Raw genomic sequence first — 23,551 nt, forward strand, 5'->3', positions numbered from 1 at the left:
CCAATTCTTTCGCCTCCACTGCATCTGCTCCCAGGGTGAGACATTCCACTCCCGTACATCTCAGATGTCTTCATTTTTCAAAGACCGCAACTTTCCCCCAGCTCAGTGGTCAAGAATGCCCTTGACCATGTCTCCACATTTCCCACAACTCATCCCCCACACCCCCTCCCTGCAATAACAACCAAAACAGAATACCCCTCATCCTCACGTACCACCCCACCAACATCCGGATCCAACGCATCATCCTCCGACACTTCCGCCATCTGCAATCCGACCCCACCACCAAAGACATCTTTCCCTCCCCACCCTTATTTGCCTTCTGGAGGGACAACTCTCCCGGGACTCCCTTGACTGCTCCACTCCCCCCCCAGCCCCACCACACCCGGCACCTTCCCCTGCAACCGCAGGAAGTGTTACACCTCCTCCCTCACCCCCATCCCAGGCCCCAAGAAGACTTCCCGCATGAAGCAGAGGTTCACCTGCACATCTGCCAGTGTGGTATACTGCATCTGCTGTTCCCGTTGTGGCCTCCTCTACATCGGCGAAGCCAAGCGGAGGCTTGGGGGCCGCTTTACTGAACACCTACGCTCGGTTCGCACTAAACAACTGCACCTCCCGGTCGTGAACCATTTCAACTGCCCCTCACATTCCTCAGACGACATGTCTATCCTGAGCCTCCTGCAGTGCCACAGTGATGCCACCCGAAGGCTGCAGGAACAGCATCTCATATTCCGCTTGGGAACCCTGCAGCCCAATGGTATCAATGTGGACTTCACAAGCTTCAAAATCTCCCCTTCCCCCTACCGCATCCCAAAACCAGCCCAGCTCGTCCCCGCCTCCCTAACCTGTTCTTCCTCTCACCTATCCCCTCCTCCCACCTCAAGCTCCACCCCCATCTCCTACCTACTAACCCCATCCTGCCCCCTTGATCTGTCCGTCCTCCCTGGACTGACCTATCCCCTCCCTAAGTCTCCACCTACACTCACCTTTATTGGTTCCATTCCCGCCTCTTTGACCCACCTGTCTCCTCTCCACCTATCTTCTCCTCTATCCATCTTCTATCCTCCCCCCTACTCCCTATTTATTTTAGATACCCCTTGCCCTCCCCCATTTCTGAAGAAGGGTCTAGGCCCGAAATATCAGCCTTCCTGCTCCTCTGATGCTGCTCGGACTGCTGTGTTCATCCGGCTCTTGTTATCTCATTGTAACTTCTGGCCCGGTTTTACCCAGACAGCAGTCACCGGTAATCGCTGCGATGTTCATTCAGTCCCTCCGGCCTTCCACACTGTCAATGACCTTCTGGTTCGGTTTATTGATTCTTCTTAGCCCTGCACTTGCTTAGAGTCTGGAACGGCTGTAATGTTTTTTAGGTCCTGCACATACATTAACTGAGCTTCTTGGAACAGGCTCTGCTGCATTTTACACTTAAGTTTCAGATGTTTGGCGTCCACAGTGTATTAATCTCTCCTTACTTTCCCTCATGGCATCTGACTGTGTCACATCGTTGTGACTGACCACATGTGAAAAACTGACGGATGATCAGACGGACCTCAGAGGGGGACCATGCCATGTTTCCACCTCTGTCTCAATCCCAATGTCTTGCTGCTTAATTCTTGGGCTCCTCTTTCTTATCACTGTTTAGGTTCATCCTGGAGAGTCTAGGATGAAGGGCATAATCTTGGGGTAAGGGCTCATTTAAGACAGAGATGAGGAGAAATTCCTTTTGCTCAGACCTTGGCGAATCTGTGGTATTGTTTACTACAGAGGGCAATCAAGACTGGTTTCCTTAGGGCATTAAAGGCTGAAATAGATTTTGAGGGAATTGAGGGCGATGGGGCTCATGCTGGAAAGTGAAGTTGAGGATTATCAGAGATAATGGGAACTGCAGATGCTGGAGAATCCAAGATAATTCCGCCATCTACAATCCGACTCCACCACCCAAGACATTTTTCCATCCCCACCCTTGTCTGCTTCCGGAGAGACCACTCTCTCCGTGACTCCCTTGTTCGCTCAACACTCCCCTCCAACCCCACCACACCCGGCACCTTCCCCTGCAACCGCAGGAAGTGCTAAACTTGCCCCCACACCTCCTCCCTCACCCCTAACCCAGGCCCCAAGATGACTTTCCATATTAAGCAGATGTTCACCTGCACATCTGCCAATGTGGTGTACTGTATCCACTGTACCCGGTGTGGCTTCCACTACATTGGGGAAAGCAAGAGGAGGCTTGGAGACCGCTTTGCAGAACACCGCCGCTCAGTTCGCAATAAACAACTGCACCTCCCAGTCACGAACCATTTTAACTCCCCCTCCCATTCCTTAGACGACATGTCCATCCTGGGCCTCCTGCAGTGCCAAAATGATGCCACCCGAAGGTTGCAAGAACAGCAACTCATGTTCCGCTTGGGAACCCTGCAGCCCAATGGTATCTGTGTGGACTTCACCAGCTTCAAAATCTCCCCCTCCCCCATTGCATCCCAAAACCAGCTCAGCTCGTCCCCTCCCCCCACTGCATCACTAAACCAGCCCAGGTCATCCCCACCTCCCTAACCTGTTCTTCCTCTCACCTAGCCCCTCCGCCCACCTCAAGCCGCACCTCCATTTCCCACCTACTAACCTCATCCCACCTCCTTGACCTGTCCGTCCTCCCCGGACTGACCTATCCCCTCCCCACCTCCTCTCCACCTATCTTCTCCTCTATCCATCTTCGGTCCGTCTCCCCCTCTCTCCCTATTTATTTCAGTACCTTCTCCCCATCCCCCTCTCTGATGAAGGGTCTAGGCCCAAAACATCAGCTTTTGTGCTCCTGAGATGCTGCTTGACCTGCTGAGTTCATCCAGCTCCACACTTTGTTATTGAGGATTATCAGAATCAGCCAATGATCTAATTTGCAGACCATCCCTACTCCTATGGTCTCAAGTTTCCTCCTCACTTACTTCTCACATCTTTGCCTTGTTCTCGTCTCAAGAGTGAGGGAGTTCAAACTGATACATGCAGTGGGATGATTAAACATCCTCTGTTTTCCATGGACAGTTTCTGAGTGAATGACAGTAGCCTTAGTCAAATTAAGTCCAAGCCACCCTAATTGGTTTCTCTTCCCTTTGGAATAAGGCTAATGCATGAGAGGCAGCACACAACTCAGCTCGAGAGCCATGGTTTGTCCTAAAAGTCTGAATACTAATAACAATAATGAATCAAATCGTGGCTTGTTGTGCAGAACTTGAATATTGCTGGAAAAAAAGGACACAAATAGACAATGCTTGATGTCTCACACTTATTCCGGCAATTCACAAGAACACAGAGATTCAACGGGAAACTCAACATTTATAATGAATGAGAGTGTTGACTGGTTGGCAGGCGGACTCTGATTAGTAGAAGAGTTGCCATGGAGGGTGCACCAGTTGTTGACGATTGACAGTTAACTTGCTGGTTCTGTTTAAATTTTAAATCAGGCGCGTTGATTCCGATTGGTCAAGGCATTTCCCTCAGCAATAATCAATTGAATCAATTTGCATCCTGCGCTTATTATTCATGATATTCCTGTTAACTGTCGCATTAATAATTCAACACTATTGCAGCTGTCATGTTGACTGAATGGTGTATGATTTGAATTGTGGTTTAAAGTGAGATCATTGTCGTCAAGAAAGCAGAACTACTGTACCAACAATAATTTTCAAAGGGGTGTTCTTCTCTCAGTAATGAGTAATGAAGCAACGCATTAAAACACCAGTCAGTATTTTCCAATTCCAGTGGAAGTAGTACATCAATAGAAGAAAACACTGAACAGACTGACGCTCGTAGAGCACCTGCTGGTTTATCTCAGAGGCCAATTCCTTTCGGACAGCACAGCTGGCACAGGCCAAGCTGTGTAGACAACAAGTGCTAAAGTCGATGTTCCTGAATCGCCTGAATGTCACTGAATGAAATAGACGGCATCTGAGTGAGTTTCAATATCGTGGTGTAGACCCAGTCAATTATCTCCTCCACTCTTTTATATCAGTTGTCCAAATGTGGTTAAAAAAAAATAGATTGCTAAAACCTTTGCCTTGCCAGGTTGAGCAATTACATTTACTGTTCACATTACTTTTACTGTGATCCAGCCTGGTATGTCCACTGCATCGAACGTAGAGGAATGGCCGCCCAAACAGATAGGACGCTATGGGGATGCCTGGTGAGAAAGTTTCAATGATCTCTGCAGTTATTTCACGGCACATTAAAAACATTTGAACTGCAAAAATATAAAGTGCGCCTTTATTATTCGGGAATTAGGAAGAAAGGGAAATTATTGAAGTTCATCTTTCCTCTAATTCACTATGCCATGTTAATAATTGCAGCCATCATGCAGTGCTCTTCTCTAAAACATGTTTTACTTCTTAATTGCAAATTGGGAGAACTTGAGGCAAGTAGAGAGATCAAGGTGTAGAAACAGGAGCTCACACCAATCATTTAATGGGTGGAAGATGGACATGGCGAGGGTTGCTGCATGCACAACAGAATTATAGAATCCCTACAGCGTGGAAGCAGGCTATTCAGTCCACACTGCCCCTCCGAAGAGCATCTCACCCAGGCCTGACCCCGTACCCATTTCTCGTGGCTAATCCACCTTGGGCTGCACGTCCCTGGAAACTGTGGGGCAACTTAGTATGTCCAATCCACCTTTACCAGCACATCAATGGAAACCCATACAGACATGAAGAGAACATGCAAATCAAGCCCTGGTCCCTGGCACTGTGAGACAGCCATGCTAACGACTGAGCCACTGACCTGTTGACTTGGTTTTGCCAATGGAAAATGTTCAGGCATTTATGGCGACTGCCTAAAGCATTAGTAAATGAAGTCCCCAGGCCAGTATTAGGCCCCCAGCACCTTCTACTGAATCAGAGTGAAGAAAGAGGTCGGTCAGCCTACTCATCTGAGGATTTTTCGATGAATGGAGACCACTGATGAAATCCACATTGTTAAAAACAAAGGTTTTCTTTTCTTTTGCAACATCCTAATCATCGGCACTCTGTCGTCTCCAATCTACTCTGATTTTACTGGCCTCAATCCTGGGGCCTGCCACTCGGTTGGAATGAGCGGTGTGCACTCTGTGTTGAAAGGCCACTCAGTTCTAGGCCTGAACAAGGGCCTAAAGAAGCTTGCAGCCTGGTGTCCTCAAAGGGTGAGGGTAACACGACAAGGGGGAGTATCACAATAGATGGAACAAGCTGAAGGATGGAAAAAGGAGTGGTTTAATTCCAAAAGGAACAAGCTGAACATCCATAACCATCCTGACAGCAGACGAGTAAGTGAGCGGGGTCAGCTGGCGGTGACACGAAGAGGAAATGACTGCAAACCTGTGAAAGAAGAGCCAGCAGTGGGATCTGCCACCCATGAACTGTACAAGTTTGACCCAATATGCAAAACTAAACCTTAGGGGCAAGCTTTTTTGGAAAGTTTTGCTTTTAAAACTTCACCTGGAGGCTGGAAGATACAGTTTCGGCCTAGTATCCAATCGCAGCCTTTCAATTAGGCTGGCACGGTGGCTCAGTGGATAGCACTGTTGCCTCAAAGAGCCAGGGAGGCAGGTTTGATTCCAGCCTTGAGCTGGTTGTGTGGAGTTTGCACATTCTCAGTGTCCAAAGTGCAAAGATGTGCAGGTTAGGTGGATTGGCTGTGCTAAATTGCCCTCTGTGACCAGGAATTCACAGGCTAGGTGGGTTAGCCACGGGAAACACAGGGTTACAAGGATGGGGTATGTCTGGGTGGGTGAGATGCTTGAGGGTTGGTACGGACTTGATGGGCCGAATAGCCTGCTTCTACACTGTAGGGATTCTATGATTCAATTCTGCCTGTCCCACTAAGCATTAACCTTCAGACCGAAGCAGCACAATAATGTAATATTTGGGACAGAGCAATGGAAAACCTTCCTTACAATCATTGCTTCATTGACCTGCAGTCTGCAAAGAAAGTTACACAAGCACATTGCTCACCCAGTCAGTTCACTCAGCTGACATAAATTTTGGACGGTCAAACGATATTAGTTGAACTCACTGAGTTACTATTCATTTCGCACCACGGCTGGTGCAATACTGCCTTGGCTTGGAAGAAAGGTATAGACGAAAAAGCAAAGAGATCAGAAAGAAGAGCAACAAGACTCAGTCTTTTCACGACCAGGAGATGTTCAGCAGGAGATCTCACCACGATTTTCACCACTTGTGAGCAGCAGAAACAACAATCAAGGGGACCGAAATCTGTGATTAAAAATATAGACAGCTAGAAGGTCTGGTGGCATCTGTGATGGGTTGAGGGATGTTTCTGTGGACCCTGTCTGGATTCCGATGCTGCTTTCTCTCGGCTGCACTTACAGGATTGTCTCCAGAGTGCCGCCCATGGTTGGCATGACCCAATTTCAGTGTCCAATCCAGGGCACAGGACCAGGAGACAGGAGCTAAATGCTTTGAGAGGATCCTTATGGTAATTGTGCCTCGGATTGCCACAGTCTGTCTACAGATTGTGCACATCCCAGAGCTTCTCACCTACTGGCTGTCCTTTCATGGATTCCCTCCTCATTCGGTTTCTCTGCAGGGTGTCCGCACTTGTTCTGTCCCAGGCTGTGCTGTCTGACGAGGCTGTTACTATTCTGTCCTAATCCTAGAGTAAGCCTCTCTCTCACTCTCTGAATGACTATAAACTCTTCAGTTATCTAAGACCTTAAAATGGGGGAGCAAAAATAGGCTGTTCGGCCCATCAAGCCTGCTCATCCATTGTGTGCGATCATGGCTGATCTGATCATCCTCAAACCCATTTTCCTGCCTTTTCAATATAACCCTTGATTTTCTTACTGATTAAAAATCTGTCTACATCAGCCTTTGTAAACCATTATGCTAGAGTAAGCCCAGAAGGGTAATTTAATAGGCAAACAGCAGCCATGTTTGGGCTCGCTGTGGAAATGGGTAAACAGTTAGGGCACATGGCCTTCATGTCATTCCCTCATCAGTATAACGGCAGGTATAAAGTACACCCTCTTCCACAATCTTCTCGTGAATTTACCACTGTGCTTCAATTTGGAATAGACAACGCCCTTTTCCCTCGCTCCTGATATAAAATTATGAAGGCATTTATCTAAAATATTCATATCATAAAATCCCTACAGTGTGGAAACAGGCCCTTCAGCCCAACAAGGTCCACACCGAACGTCAGAGAATGCCACCCAGAGCCATCCCCTTATAACCCACCTAATCTACACATCTCTGAACACTACGGGCAATTTAGCATGGCCAACCCACCTAAGCCTGCACATCTTTGGACTGAGAGCGGAAACTGGAGCACCCGGAGGAAATCCACACAGACACAGGGAGAATGTGCAAACTCTGCACAGAGAGTCGCCCGAAGGTGGGATCGAACCCAGGTCTCTCGTGCTATGGGATAGCAGTGCTAACCACAGGGCCACTATGCCACCCAAATATTCATTTAGAATATCCTCCAAAGATGTGCGGATTAGGTGGACTGGCCATACTATCTTGCCCATAGTGTACCAGGGTGTGTAAGTTCAGTGATTAGCCATGGGAAAGGGTAGGGGAAAGGGTCTAGGTGGGATGGTCTTCAGAGGGGCTGTGCGGACCTGTTGGGCCGAATGGCCTGTTTCCACACTGTGGGGATTCTATGATTCTATAAATATCATTGACTGGACAAATCTACGTTATCTTGTTTTTTTTTAAAGAAGGACATTTTGTGAAACAAAAGACAATGATTCACCAACAAAATTTTGTACCAGCAATTAACAGAAGTGACTTGACTGGAGTCATGGGGACTACAATAGTTTCAGAAAGCTGGTTTGTGGGTGTATTAAAGTTATTGGAGGCAAACCGGGACAGTCTGAGATCACCTTTTTCTGCAGTCCCTATCTGGGGCACTTTTCCCCCACTCCCTGAGCTTCAGTGTGGTTTCCGGAATTGACAATGAGTTTGACCCTCACCTTCCTGCTACTTCAACGTACCACCCTGTTCCCTGGCCAACATCTCTGTCTCAGGTTTACTGTAGTGCTCCAGCAAAGCTCAAACACAAGCTGAACTGAACCTCATTTTCTTCTTGGGAATTCTACAGCCTTCTGGACTCAATATTGAGTTCAACAATTCTAGGGCTTCAGGCACCTTCTCTCACAAGTCCCTACCCCAACACTCACACACACGGGACTTGTCATCACATGATCTGTTATTACACACTACCCACTGTTAGCCACTAACAGTCCCCATTCGAAGCTAGTCAATCTCCCAGCCAGATCATTATCCACTCCTTTGTCTGTCCAACTGCTCTTCTCTCTCTTTGGGGTCTACCTTTACCGATCATTTACTCCTTAACCCCCTACCCCCTAACCATCTTCTACATAAAAACCATCCTTTTCCTAGCTACCATCAGTTCTGAGGAACAGTCACTGGACCTGAAACGTTAACTCTGATTTCTCTCCACAGATTAGATTAGATTCCCTACAGTGTGGAAACAGGCCCTTCGGCCCAACAAGGCCACACCGCCCCTTGAAGCATCCCACCCAGACCCATCCCACTATAACCACACACCCCTGAACACTACGGGCAATTTAGCATGGCCGATCCACCTAGCCTGCTGCCAGACCTGCTGAACTTTTCCAACGATTTCTGTTTTTGTGACAATTCTGAATGTTTAACTGTTGAAACCTTGTGCAAAACACAGACCCATTGTGTCGTACTATTGCAGGTGACGAAGTCTGTGGAATATTTAAAATATGGTGTGGGGGAAGACTTCTGTGGCATTGTCCCACTGTGTCCACATTGGTGACACATTGAAGAGATAAGCTCTATAGTCTAGCCTTGGTCTATAGGCTATGATCTATATTCCAGCCAATCACAAGAAAGAAAACATGTCATTGAGGGGGTTGCTAATCTATTAACCCCTCCTCCCTCCATCCCCCACCGCTGATGAAGTTAAATCTTAGCCCCACTGACATCTCCTCCCCACACCTTAGGGCCAAAAGGCAGAATTCCTGCATACCTTTCACCAGCTCAGGTTTGTAGGCCTTCCTGATGTGTTGTAACAAGCCATTGTAGAAGGTCTCTGACTGCTCCGTTCCCATTGCCAAGTGGAAATCCGGCTTGTTACCCTTCAGGATGCACTGCAGTGTGAACTGACTGACGACAAGAACCTCATACTGCTTATCCATCACACTCTTACACCAGTGCTTTCCATTTTCATCCTCAAATAACCTTAAATTCAGGATCTTGCGAACCCTAATGCAAAAATAACGGAAGATTTAAGAAAACATTCCATCAATTTACATTTGGCAAACCACTCCAAACCATTGACACTAATTCCATTGTCATATAAATGCCTTAAACTTACTATTTCTACACACATAACCACACAGAAGCACATACATACACACTCTCACACACACACATACATACACACATTACATCCCCCACACACACATGCGCGCACACACACACACACACACACACACACACACACAGAAGCACATATATACACACACACACATACATACATACACACACACATTAAGCCCCCCACTCACACACACACACAAACACGCACACACGGAAGCACAGCCACACACACACTCAAGCACACACACACACACTCACACACATACATACACACATTACCGCCCCCACCCCGCCACACACACACACACACACACACACACACACACACACACACACACACACCGCCCCACCCCCCCACACACACAAAAACACACGTGCACATTAAGCATACAGCTTCTGTGAAATGACTTGGGCCCTTAAGCGCACACACAGAGGTGCAGAGTTAATAAGGGACAGTGCGCAATATAAAGGGGAGTAAGGCAATGGACAGCTTAAAGTTCTTCGGATGTCATTGAGGTGTAAGGCTTCAACCTAAGTCCACAGTTAGTTACCTGGTGCCTTGGATAACCCACCCAAGGGTAACAGACTGGGAGTGGGGCACGACCTGGGAGTCCTTTTTGTACATCAGTCACTACAATTGTGCACACAGGTTCAGTAGGCAGTGCAGAAGGCAAATTGTACATTGACCTTCATAGCAAGAGGATTTGGGAGCAGCGACGTCTTGCTGCAATTGTACAGTGCCTTGGTGAGACCACACCCGGAGTGTTGTTTGCAGTTTTGGTCTCCCTATTGGAGGAAGGACGTTCCAGTTATGGAGTGTCACAGAGTTTACCAGGCTGATTCCTTGGATGGAAGGACTGATATATGAAAGAGCCTGACTTGGTTGGCACTTTATTCACTGGAGTTTAGAAGAACAAGGGGGATCTCATAAAACCTATAAAATTCTAACAGGATGTTCCTGGTGGTCAGCGAGTTGAGAACCAGGGTCAAAGTCTATATGTGTGGCATAGATCATGCAGGGCCACAATGAGGAGAAATTTCTTCGCCCAGACAGTGGTGGGCCTGTGGAATTCACTGCCACAGAAAGTTGTTGAAACCAAAACATTGAATGTTTTCAAGAAGGATATAGATATAGAGTTGTACAGCAAGGAAACAGACCTAATCCCTTTTGTCAGCATCTGGCCTATTTCTCTCTAAACCCTTTCTATTCATGTACCCATCCAGAAGCTTTTTAAATGCTGTGACTGTACCAGCCTCCACCACTTCCTCTGGCAGCTCATTCCATACACGCACCACCGTCTGCATGAAAAAGTCACCCCTTAGGTCCCTTTTAAATCTTCCCCTCTCACCTTAAACCTATGCCGTCTAGTTTTGGAGTCCCCTACCCTGGGGAAAAGACCCTGGCTATTCACCCTATCCATGCCCCTCATGATTTTATAAACCTCTATGAGGTCACCCCCTCAGCCTCCGACATTACAGGAAAAATAGCCCCAGCCTATTCAGCCTCCCCCTAGAGATTAAAAAAACCTGCAACCCTGGCAACATTCGTGTAAATCTTTTCTGCACCATTTCAAGTTAGACAACATCTTTCCTATAGCAGGGAGGCCAGACATCTTGCACATTCAATGTCAGTTCATCCAGCTGAGCAATAGTAGCGAACCAAATAGAGTTTCTAACCATCATGCTAGAACCACATACATATTTTTTTGTAATAAATATCGGAAAATGGAAGATTTGAACAAAACCTGAGCTGCAAACTTCAAACATGGAGCTGTGCAGTGCTTCACTTATTGTTTACAAATGGTCACATGACCTTTGGACGGGAACAGCTATCACAGAATAGAGCAGAATCCCCACAGTGTGAAAACAAGCCATTTGGCCAACAAGTCCACGCCGACTCTCTGAACAGCACCCCACCCTGGTTCACTCCCCTGCTACCTTATCCGCGTAATCCTACATTTCCCACAGCTAATCTGCTTAATTTGTACATCCCTGGATGCTATGGACGATTTAGAATTGCCAATCCACCTAGCCGGCACATCTTTGGGCTAGAGAGTTAAGATGGATCGTTACGTTTGCTAGACAAACCTTTAGAAGAAGCTTTGAGATGGAGGTTGCCTGAAAATAGCTTTAGGGCTGTTAGTTTCAGTTTCCTTTCTCTCTTGGAAAAGTTGCAATTAACTGTTACAGTTGTGGACACTAATGCACTGAAGCAATGCTCTCTCCCTATCCACCCCTCTCTTTGTAAGTAAAAGGCTAAGACTCTGAAAACTTAAGCGCCAACTCAATAAAAGATCTACGTCTAAGTAACAGGCTGCCTCAGCTGAGGCTTTTAACAGCGCACTGTCACTGACAGCAATGTGATCTCCCTGATGTCGACAGGAGGAAAAACACCCATGGGAAAGTCAACTTAATTCCCCCTTTGTGGTCTGGACTCTTCATCCACAGGATTTTCAGCCTTTTCTTCTCACCTAACGAATTCCTGCATAGTCTCATCACCTCTTGGTTAACGTTTCGGGTCCGGTGACCCTTCCTCAGAACTGATGGTAGCTAGGAAACGTCGGTTTATATGCAGAAGAACTTTTATCTTTTTATTTGCCCTTGATAACAAAAGTAAAGCATGTTAACTATTCAATTTTATACTACTTAGACATCTCGTCGACTACTGGGCCTTAATTGTGAGGACATTCCTCCCATCAGAGTTGTAACAATGGTAACACTATAGCAGTGAAATGCGTAGAATGGGTGGAATCTTCCCATCCCCATGGGGACATTCTTGGAAGCGATGGGGAACAGAGATGGGCATATGGAAAAGCAGGTCAAGGAGTTATGTGGATCTCAAATCAATAGTATAGTATAAAATTAGACATGGATCTGTTTCATTTTTGGAAGCAGTCTTTATGTGAAAAGCCAATGTTCTTGAAAATGTCAACATTTAGGGATACAAAGAATTCCAAAGTTGCCGGGGAGGAGGAGAAACTTTCAGTAAAGTTCTAAATTAGGGGCCAGGCTTATTTTTAAGAGGCCACTCAGGGCAATTCAGGGGTCACAGAGAAACACTTCTAAAGTGACACATCATTGAAAAAGAGACAGAGACAAGAATGAATTTCCAGGATAACAAGGCGTACAGCTGGACAGACACAGCAGGCCAAGAGTTATCAGAGGAGCAGGAAGGCCGATGTTTCGGGCCTAGGCCCTTCTAGGCCTGAAACGTCAGCCTTCCTGCTCCTCTGATGCTGCTTGGCCTGCTGTGTTCATCCAGCTCTGCACCTTGTTATCACGGATTCTCCAGCATCTGCAGTTCCTACTATCTCTGAATGAACTTCCACTTTGTTTTGTAGGAACGTGGCCACAACTGGACTGTTGGCAGTCCAGCTAAAATGTAGAGTTGAGAGCAGTTGCTTGGCTCTGCGCGGTTAGAACAAACTCAGGGAGAAGCCCTAGCAATCAGTAAGCAGCTAAGTGTTGGAGTCAGGCCTTAAAAGCTGTCCAAGGGAGCGGAGGGATTTGCCAGGAGGCTCGATAAACTTATAGGCATTAATATTTTACAGTAGCTGAGAGGGTCGACCTTTCAAATTTCTATTTTTATTACTATGTGGGAGTCACTAACTTGCCATGTACACGTGTTCCTTGAACTAAATAGCTTCATAGGCCACTTCAGAGGGCAATTAAGAGTCAATGACATTGCTGTAGGTCTGGAGTCACATGTAGGCCAGACCAGGCGAGGATGGCAGATTTCCTCCCTTGAAAGACATTCGTGAACCTGATGAATTTTTAACAATTAATGACGATTACATGCTCTCTCTCCCTGAAAGCAGCATTTTAAAAAATTATTCCAAATATACACAAAAAAAATTTTAATTCCATCAGCTACGGTAATGGGATTTGAGCCTGTATACCCAGAATGTCACCTTCATCAGGACTGGGGAGGGGACAGGGAGCTCGGAAATAAATAGAGAGAGGAGGGGTGGGATGGTGATAGGTGAGTGCAGGTAGGGATTGGTGTGATCGGTCAGTGCGGTGGGAGAGGCGGGTAGGTGGGAGAGAAGATGGACAGGTTGTGTCAAGCGAAGGAGACAGGGATGAAAGGGAGGCTTGGACATGGGATGAGGCGGGGGATGGGAAGATTTTGAAACTGGTGAGTTCTACGTTGAGGCCATTGGGCTGTAGGGTCCCGAGGCAGAATATGCGGTGTTCTTCCCCCAGTTTGCATGTGGAGTCACTGTAACATTGGAGGAGGCCCAGGAAGGACATGTCACTCAGAGAGTGGGAGTCGGAGGGAGAGTTAAAATGGTTGGTGACCGTTAGGTGCTGCTGATTATAGCGTGCGGAGCGCAGGTGCTCCGCAAATCAGTCCCCGAGTACCCTCTTGATCTCACCAATGTACAGCAGGCCTCATTGGGAGCAATGAATACAGTAGGCCAAGTTGGAGGATGTGCAGGTGAATCCCTGTCGGATTTCCTTCCCACTGACCAATCTCCACTACCTGCCTCCACCTATCATCATCCCACCTACCTTCCCCTAGCCCCACCCCCTCCATTTACTTCCGATCGCCCTTCCACCTCCTCAGTCCTGATGAAGGGTGTAAACACAAAACGTCAGCTTCCCTGCTCCTCTGATGCTGCCTGGCCTGCTGTGTTCCTCCAGCTCCACACTGTGTTATCTCTGACTCCAGCATCAGCAGTTCTCACTATCTCCCCAGAATGTTTACCTGGGTTCATGTTACATCACACTGCCTCAATGCTACTATCTCACAAGGAGATGGAGGTAAGGTTGATGGGGCAGGTGCATTTTCTTGATGCAGTTAAGCAAGATTAAAGCTCAGGAAAAACCCAGTGGAGGTTTTAGCTTGGTAAAGTTAATGGTCTGTGAAGAGTGGGAGTTGGGGCGGTGAAGAGCTGCTGGAGTACAATTTCAGAACCAAGGGGAGTATGAACCCGTAGCAGGACGGTGAAAGAGTGGAATAGAAGCACTTGTTGGGGTGGTCCATGGCTAAGCAACTCTTGATAAGGATTTTCAAGGGCAGATCAGCAAATGTGAAGAATGGTGAAAGTTACTGAGATTTAAAGGTCCATCATATTGATAAAATCTGGGATTTGGGGAGTTGCTGAAAGATTCATCGAATCGGTCCTGACCGCAACTGCTATTTTTATGTGCTCTTGGGGTGTTCGATTACAATATATTACCAATGTTTGCCACATGTTAAGTCTGGGCAATGGAAGTGAGTTCCTTTATTCATTCACAGGATAAGGGCAGCACTGGCTAGGCCAGCATTTATTGTCCATCCCTAATTGCGCCCGGAGAAAACCCACACAGACACAGGGAGAACATGCAAACTCCACACAGACAGTCGCCCGAGGCTGGAATCGAACCCGGGTCCCCAGCGCTGTGAGGTAGAGGGCTAGCCACTGAGGCACTGTGCCGTTATGTTAGTTGTGTTACCAGTAATAAGGATACAGAGGGAACGGCATTGATTGATTGAGCATTTTGAACACATAAAAGAAAGATTTTTGTTTTAATTTGGTGAGGTCCTGTTGGGGTTTTATTGGTTCTGTTACAACAATGTGACGTGCCTAGTTCATTGTTTAATTATTTTCTGTTCATTGGCAGTTAAGAGTCAACCACATTGCTGAGGGTCTGGAGTCACATGTAGGCCACACCAGGTAAGGATGGCAGTTTCCTTCCCCGAAGGAACATTAGTGAACCAGATGGGATTTTCCAAACAATCGAAAATGGATTGACGGACATCATTAGACTCTTAATTCCAGATATTTATTGAATTCAAATTCCACTATCTGCCATGGTGGGATTCAAACCTGGGTCCCTAAAACATTATCTGGGTCTCTGATAATACCACTAGGCCATCATCTCCCTTAGCCCTGAAGTTGTACCCCTGAAATTGATTACGTTCTTGTTCTAACTAGTATAGGTTGCTTTTTTGTTCAAATCCATGGTATCTTGGACGTTTAATGTCTAAGAAAGTCCCCAGCGTCTCACCTTTTACCTGCTTTAAAAATAAGGGCATTAGTCCCACGTTGGATCATAGTGTAAAACTGGTGGTCTAGTCTGCAATCATAACAAAACCTATTCTTCGCTTAATTTACAGGATGCTGCATTACATGTGTGTGCCTCCTTTCTGTTAGCACACAGTGTCCCCACAAGGCTTTCTTTACACTCTTTGGAGAGAACCAATGAACAGAAAATAATTAAACAATGACCAGCACTTTAGGAAGCACTTCACAGTGTTGTAACAGAAGCAATAAAACTCCAACAGGGCCTCAACAAATTAAAGCAAATCTTTCTTTATGTGTGTTCAAAATACTTAATCAGTCAATGCCGTTCCCTCTGTATCCTTAGTACTGGTAACACAAATAACATAACAGCAGGGTGGCTCAGTGGTTAGCACTGCTGCCTCACAGTGCAAGGGACCTGGGTTCAATTTTAGCCTCACGTGACTGACTGCACATTCTCCCCGTGTCTGCGTGGGTTTCTGCTGCCTGCTGCAGTTTCCTCCCACAGTCCAAAGATGGGAAGGTTAGGGTGGATTGGCCATGCTAAATTGCTCACAGTTCCCAGGGATATGCAGGTTAGGTAGATTAGCCCTGGGAAAGGCAGGGTCACAGGGATGGGGGTGGTAGGAATGAGGCACATCAGCTCCACTCCGTGATATATTTCCACCTCATGAAGACTTTTCAGGGGGCAGGGTGGGCTCCTTTGACAGTAACTATCCACATGTCCAAAGCAGTTATCCAATTAAAGGTATTTAAAAGGGAAGCCAATCCTTAATTTTGCGCAGAAATTAAATGCTATTGAAAGCTCAAAAACTGCGTCAGGAATCCAGAAATGCTTTGTGGTGGGAGTTTGAGGAACATCTGTTGGAGGCTTTGGTGCGTGACACTGAGACAAAACCACATGGTTGGAATGGAGCATAGTCAACAGGCACAAGCATTCTCCACATTGATGGCACCCCCAGCACTGGGCTTGTTTTATTGACCAGCCACGATGGAGCCTTTTGAATGCACCTTCAGCCTGAGACAGAGCTCTGCTTTCCATCCTCCTCAGCTGCATCTTCCTCTTCCAAGACCCCACCACCCTCTCTCCACTTTTCATTTTTAATTAGACAGTGAACATGCCGGCAGCCTGACTGCGCGTAGGTTCATGGAACCAGATGCAGCTTTGACGCGAGCAGGGCTCCATTTTGCCGATGACCAAAGATCCTAAGAACGGAAGAAAATTCAGCCCAATATTTACAAAATACTTCATCCCAAATACCTGCCAATTACAGATTGCAAATGCAGATGCAGACAGAAAGCTAGCATTCGGAGACTTGTTACAGGAGGTCTAGGGATTTGCAATATTATAAACTGCAACGTCTGAGGTGACTTTGATGTCCTTTTGCAGCAACTGAGACAGATCTGCAAATCTCTTTCAAAACATACACTGGCTGACCACCCACCTTCTTCCCTGGCAATGCCCATGAGCTGGGCTGTGACCCCACACAAAGGAAGACTGCAAAGTTCACCAGCTCACCTGAGGATCTCTGCAACCAGTGAACCCTTGGAGCCCAGTGCATAGACATATTTCGTCAATTCAATTTGATTTATTATCATCACATGTACCTAGGTACAGTGAAAAGCTTTGTTTCGCATGCAGTACAGGCAGATCATACCATGCAAAGTGCGTTAGGGTAATAGGACAGAGTGAGGAATACAATGCTACAGCTGCAGAGAACATGCACAGAGAGCGAGATCAACATTAAGAGTGAGAGGTCCATTCAGAAACCTAATTAGAGCAGGGAATAAGCTGTTCTTGAATCTGCTGGGACTTGTGTTTAATTTTGAATCATCTGCTTGACGGAAGAGGCTGGAAGAGATTATAATCGGTGTGGGACGGGGTCTTTGATGATGTTGGTTGTCATCCCGAGGTAGTGAGAAGCATAGATGGTGTTAATGGATGGAAGATTGGCTTATGCAACGGACTGGGCTGGGTCACAACTTTCCGTAGTTTCTTACGGTCCTGGGCAGAGCAGTTGCCGAACTATGATGCATTTGTATCAGTGATAATGGGAACTGCAGATGCTGGAGAATCCGAGATAACAAAGAGTGGAGCTCGATGAACATGGCAGGCCAAGCAGCATCTCAGGAGCACAAAAGCTGACGTTTCAGGTCTAGACCCTTCAGCAGAGAGAGGCTCTCTGCTGAAGGGTCTAGGGCCAAAACGTCAGCTTTTGTGCTCCTGAGATGCTGCTTGGCCTGCCACGTTCATCCAGCTCCACACTTTGTTATCTATGATGCATTTGTCCTTTGTTTTATGGTTAAACTCACTATTAGTTGTTCCCTTCTGCTGAGGACTGTTAAGATTCAGCTCTAAGTGTCCCTTTATAGCTTTATTATTGGAAGGGCACTGCAAGTGAAAAAAAATGAATGAATAAAAGATTTCTCTATAGCCTTGCTGTCTGGAGGAAATGACTCCTTACACACAGGAGATTAGCTACATATAATGCCTATTGTGCAGCAGAAAATGTGATTCAAAGCTACTTAATTTCATACCTTTTGCCCAGTAATTGCAATATATTGCATAAATTATTATCAAACACATTTTCAATCAAAAAGCTTGCTGGTAACAGGGTCACTTTCTATCAAAAGCTATTAAAATGATGAACAATAATTACTTTATCAGGTCTGTTCTCCAATAGCACATTTCTATCTTGAACAAGAGCATTTTCTGTTTAAAAGTGCACTCACATATACTCCATGTCTTTCTGGGTGTCTTCCACCGAGATGCCAAGCAGCACACAGATACCTCGTCCTATTGAGCTGATTTGTTCCTCACCCACTGGGAAATAAAAAAAAGAAACCTTTGTGAAATCGAGTGAAATACATCCTTAAAATCCTGACCATAACTGGGCACACAGTGGACACTGTTCCATCTTTTTCATCCCTTTCTGGTATCTCTTTGATATTGATTGCTATCTTTCATTGGTCCTACTAATTTTGCAATGTCAGAGCATCACCATTACCTGTTTTAAAAAAAAACCTGCATTTAATTGCATAAAACAAGCCCCTTTCCGGTTCTAAAGAAGGGTCACCGGACCTGAAACATTAGCCCCTGGAGGGCTATGGGCCAATCGCAGGCAGATGGGGCTATTTTAGTTTGGGATTATGTTCGGCACAGACTGGTTGGACCAAAGGGTGAGTTTCTGTGCTGTATGATTCTATGACTTTTGCTGCCAGATCTGTTGAGATTGTCTAGCAATTTCTGTTTTTGATTCCGTTTATTCATATATGGGATGTGGGCGTCACTCACCAGACCAGCATTTATTGCCCATTGCTCTCTGTCCAGAGAGCAATTAGGAGTCAACCACATTGCTGTGGGTCTGGGCTCATATCGACCAGACCAGGTAAGAATAGCTGTTTCCTTCCCTAAAGGACACTAATGAATCAGATGAATTTTTCCCAACAGTCAACAATGATTTGATAGTCATTGTTAGATTCCAGACATTTATTGAATTCAAACTCTATAATGTGCTGTGGTGGGATTTGAACCATGTCCCTAGAACACCACCTGGGTCTCTGGGTTAACAGTCCAGCAATAATACCACTAGGCCATTCTTTTGGTTTTTACCTGTACTTATTTCACAATTATCACAGGCCCCAGACATTTCATAGCACTTTCCAGCCAATAAAGTACATTTTGAATTGTATTTACTCTTGTACTATAGGAAATAGCACCCAATCTGTACACAAAAACTCCCACAAACATCCACTCCCTCCACCACCGATGGTCAATAGCAGCAGTATGTACCACCTGCGAGGTGCACTGCACAAATTCACCAAACATCCTCAAGCAACACTTTCCAATCCCAAGACCACTTCCACCTCGAAGGACAAGGGCAGCAGGTACATGGGAACATCACCACCTGCAAGGTCTCTTCCAAGCCGCTCACCGTCCTGGCTTTGAAATAAATCGCCATTCCCTCACTGTCAATAGGGCAAAATCCCGGAATTCTGTCCCAAACAGCATTGTGGGTCAACCTACAACACATGGACTGCAGCAGTTCAAGAAGGCAGCTCAGCACCACCTCCTCAAGGGAAACAAGGGCTGGGTAAGAAACATTGGTTCAGCTAGTGATGCCCAAAGAGAATAAAATAAAGCCACACTGACTAGGTTATCTGTGTTCTCGAAGTTTGTTGTGGGATAAGTGTTGACCTGGACATGGACACTGCAAAACTTCAGTGGTACTGTATCAGAGTGTCGGTATTCTATCCCTAGAATGGGACTTGGTCCTTGGACCTTGGACTTTGAAGCAACTGACTCAATGCCTAACAGAGAAAAGTAGGAACAGGAGCTGGCCATTCAGCCCATCAAGCCTGCCCTGCTATTCAGTGGATGGCTCTAGAGGGAGCCACATCATTCTGATCCCATTGAGATCTCATTTGGATCTCAACGTCAACTAATAATTACGGTTGACTTTCACAGTCTTTTCAGTCATGCATTAAATTTGTTTGCCCACTATTTATGGGAACAACAACTTGCATCGGTAAAGGAGTACAGAGGTTCATTGCTTGAGGATCACTATCTCTGAGCATTGAGCAATTTTGAGTAAATGTGTTAATGATGATTGAATTCGCTGTTTTCTTTTCCAATTACTAACCAGGGATTATCTTGACATGTTAAATCTTACAAGCCTCCTTATACGCTGTACTTTGTTTTTAATTCGACAATGGTTTCTGCTTATTGCTTACTCAGCTGTACTACCACTTCATACTGCCATATGTTAATAAATGAAAGTGTAAATTGATGTAACTGAGCTCACCGTAACACCACACTGTCACCGCTTGGTCCCTGGCAGAGCTTAGCATAGCAAATGTCAGACTTTCAGTAACAACAGATTGTTATTTGCACTTTGTTAGCTACTCTCCGCAAAAGCAATTAGGAACAAGGAAGCCGAAAGCATGAGAGTTAATGGCAGAGCTTGCAATAATTGAGATTGCACAAGGGACTAGAATTAGGGTTGCCAGTACTGCTGTGATCATCAGGGATTCAGTTACATGGTATATTGCAGTTGGTGCTGGAGAATTCTCAAGTCGACAACTAACCTGACTCAGAGATAGTAGAAACTGCAGATGCTGGAGAATCTGAGATAACAAGGTGTAGAGCTGGATGAACACAGCAGGGCAAGCAGCATCAGAGGAGGAGGAAGGCTGACGTTTCAGGCCAGGACCCTTTTTCCTGAGATTACGAGAGAGTTGCAGTGGGAGAGAGATCCACTGAGGAAGAAGGGTCTAGACCCAAAACGTCAGCCTTCCTGCTCCTCTGATGCTGCTTGGCCTCTGATGCTGCTTAGCTCATCGAGCTCTACACCTGGTTATCTTAAACTAACTTGACTGTTGCTCCTCATCCTGGTTATCTCAGATCTCGATAAGGCAGTAATCCAAGGCAGAGTCACCTAATATTTCGCCACCTCTTCATCGCTACCATGTTTACTCATTGAGGCTTATCACCTTCAGGACTTGAGAGATACAGACTTTAAATATCAGGGAATTGTAAAGACCTTATCATTTTATTTCTATGTTGTTTTTGACTGTGCACTGAAATGGGAAAAGGACTGCTTCAGAAAGTAAGGAGTGTGGAAAAGATAGCTACACTTTTAGAAACAAGTCACATGATGCTGACTCTTTTGTTTGCAGTAAAAATCACCTCAAGCTTGAAGAAAGCCAACATATTTTTCCTCATTCATTACTGTAAGCTGTACAAGAAGTAAAAAACTTTACAACTGTGGCCACAAGTATCTGGAGAAGGCAGATCAAGGAACAGAAACTGCTAACAAGTCAAAACGATCATCTCAGCAAACATTGTGGACTGGGATCACTGAACTACCTTCCCAGTCCTTCCCTCTGCTCATAGCATCCATTTTATGTTCATGCCTGTCCGAGTTTGTGCGTGTGTGTGTGCGTGTGCGTGTGCGTGTGAGTGTGTGTGTGTTTAAGGAGAGGACTTAGAAGACATCATAAAGGTTTATAAAATCATGAGGGACAAGGATAGGATGAAAAGCCAAGGATTTTCTGCCTCCAGGGTTGGGGAGTCCAAAGCTGGAGGGCATAGGTTTAAGGTGAGAGGGGAAAGATACAAAGGGGCAACTTTTTCACGCAGAGGGTGGTGTGTGTATGGAATGAGCTGCCAGAGGAAGTGGTACAGGGGTGGCACAGTGATTAGCACTGCTGCCTCACAGCGCCAGGGGCCCAAGTTTGATTCCACCCTTGGGCAACTGTCTGTGTGGAGTTTGCACATTCTCCCTGTGTCCGCATGGGTTTCCTCCCACAGTCCAGAGATGTGCAGGTTAGGTGGATTGGCCATGCTAAATTTCCTGTAGTGTTCAGGGATGTGTAGATCAGGTGGGTTATAGAGCGATGGGTCTGGGTGGATGCTCCAACGGTCAGTGTGGACTTGTTGGGTTGAAGAGCTTGTTTCAACGCTGTAGGGATTCTATGATCTACGAGGCTGGTACAATCACAACATTCGAAAGGCATCTGGATGGGTAATGATTTGGAAGAGTTTCAAGAGATATGGGCCAAATGCTGGCACATGGGACTAAATTAATTGAGAAAATAAAAACAAACAGTTCTGAGGAAGGGTCACTCGACCTGAAACATGAACTCTGATTTCTCTCCACCAATGCTGCCAGACCTGCTGAGCTTTTCCAGCAACTTCTTGTGTGTGTAGGTTCATTTAGGATATCTAGTCAGCATCGATGAGTTGCACCAAAGGGTGTTTCCATGCTGTGTAGTTCTTATGATCCTATGACCCTGTGATAACTAGTACAGTTAGATGTTGATGGCTCATGAATGTTTACCAGTATCTAGAATTTAATCATTTGCAGTAAATAGTCATTTTTGTTAAGTACAGAAACCTGGTTTGTGCTTTATTCCGATAGCAAGAGACCAGAATTACACGCAATTTTCCAAAAGTGACCTCACCAATGTCCTGTACAGCTGTCACATGACCTTCCAGCTCCTGTACTCAATGCCATGACCAAGAAAGACAAGCATACCAAGCACCATCTTCACTATCCTATCTATCTGTGACGCCGCTTTCAACAAAGTATGAACCTGCACTCCGAGGTCTCTTTGTTCAGCAACACTCCCCGGGTATTTACCATTAATTGCTGAAGTCCTGCCCCAATTTGCCTTTCTAAAATGCAGTACCTCATATTTATATAAATTAAACTCCATCTGTCATCCTTGGCCCATCTGATAAAGATCCTGTTGTACTTTGAGGTATTCTTCGCTGTCCACTACACCTCTATTTTTGGTGTCATCTGAAAACTTACAAATGATACTTCCTGTGTTCACATCCAAATCATTTATACAAATGACAAAAAGCAGTGGACCCCGCACGGATTCTTGAGGCACACCGCTGGTCACAGGCTGGTCACAGTCTGAAAAGCAACCCTCCACCTGCACCCTATGTCTAACATCTTTGAGCCAGTTCTGTATTCAAATGGTTAGTACTCTCTGTATTCCATATGATCTAACCTTGCTAACCACTTAGTTCCTGACCTCACTACTGCCTGGGTTCAAACATGGGGAACCTTGCTGAACCCTTGCTGAGATCCATATAGATCATATCCACTGCTCTAGCCTCATCAATCCTCCTCATTGAATTTTTTGAAGAAGCAATCAAGTTATTGAGACACAATTTCCTAGACACAAAGCTATGTTGACTATCCCTAATCAGTCCTTGCCTTTCCAAATACATGTAAATTCTGTCCCTCAGGATTCCCTCCAACCACTAGTCCGCCACTGATGTCAGGCTCACGGGCCTACAGTTTCTTCACTTTTCCTTACCCACCTTTCTTAAATAGTAATGCCACGTTAGCCAACCTTCAGTCTCCCGGTATCTTCATTTGTATCAGGTCTGACTCCTATCAGCAGAGAGTTTTCACCATGAGTCCCCCTGGCTTGTTTCACTTGGATTCCTCAATACCACACGGTGTCAAATGTGGACTTGATGTCCAAGCAAGGCACTCTTAGCTCACCTGTGGAATTAGCACTTTGGTACATGTTTGACCCTAGGCTGTAGCGAGGTCAGGAACTGAGTGGCCCTGGCAGAAATCCAAACTGGCATCAGTGAGCAAGTTTTTGCTGAGAAAGTGATGCTCGGTAGCACTATTGATGGCACCTTCCATCCCT

At 45.9% G+C, this 23,551-nt stretch overlaps 1 protein-coding gene across 1 annotated transcript in view; it reads right to left on the reverse strand.

Annotated features, from left to right (window-relative positions):
• dtd1 (D-aminoacyl-tRNA deacylase 1) overlaps positions 1–23,551 on the reverse strand; it is a 178,157-nt gene that overhangs the window by 145,216 nt on the left and 9,390 nt on the right. Inside the window, exons 2-3 of the mRNA XM_048535466.1 lie at positions 18,104–18,194; positions 9,007–9,242 (exon numbers count right to left, since the gene is read on the reverse strand). Coding sequence (XP_048391423.1) covers positions 9,007–9,242; positions 18,104–18,194 — 327 coding nt within the window. The remainder of the gene's footprint in view (positions 1–9,006; positions 9,243–18,103; positions 18,195–23,551) is intronic.

This window comes from Stegostoma tigrinum, chromosome 9 (assembly GCF_030684315.1).
Source record: "Stegostoma tigrinum isolate sSteTig4 chromosome 9, sSteTig4.hap1, whole genome shotgun sequence".
Taxonomy (NCBI): domain Eukaryota; kingdom Metazoa; phylum Chordata; class Chondrichthyes; order Orectolobiformes; family Stegostomatidae; genus Stegostoma; species Stegostoma tigrinum.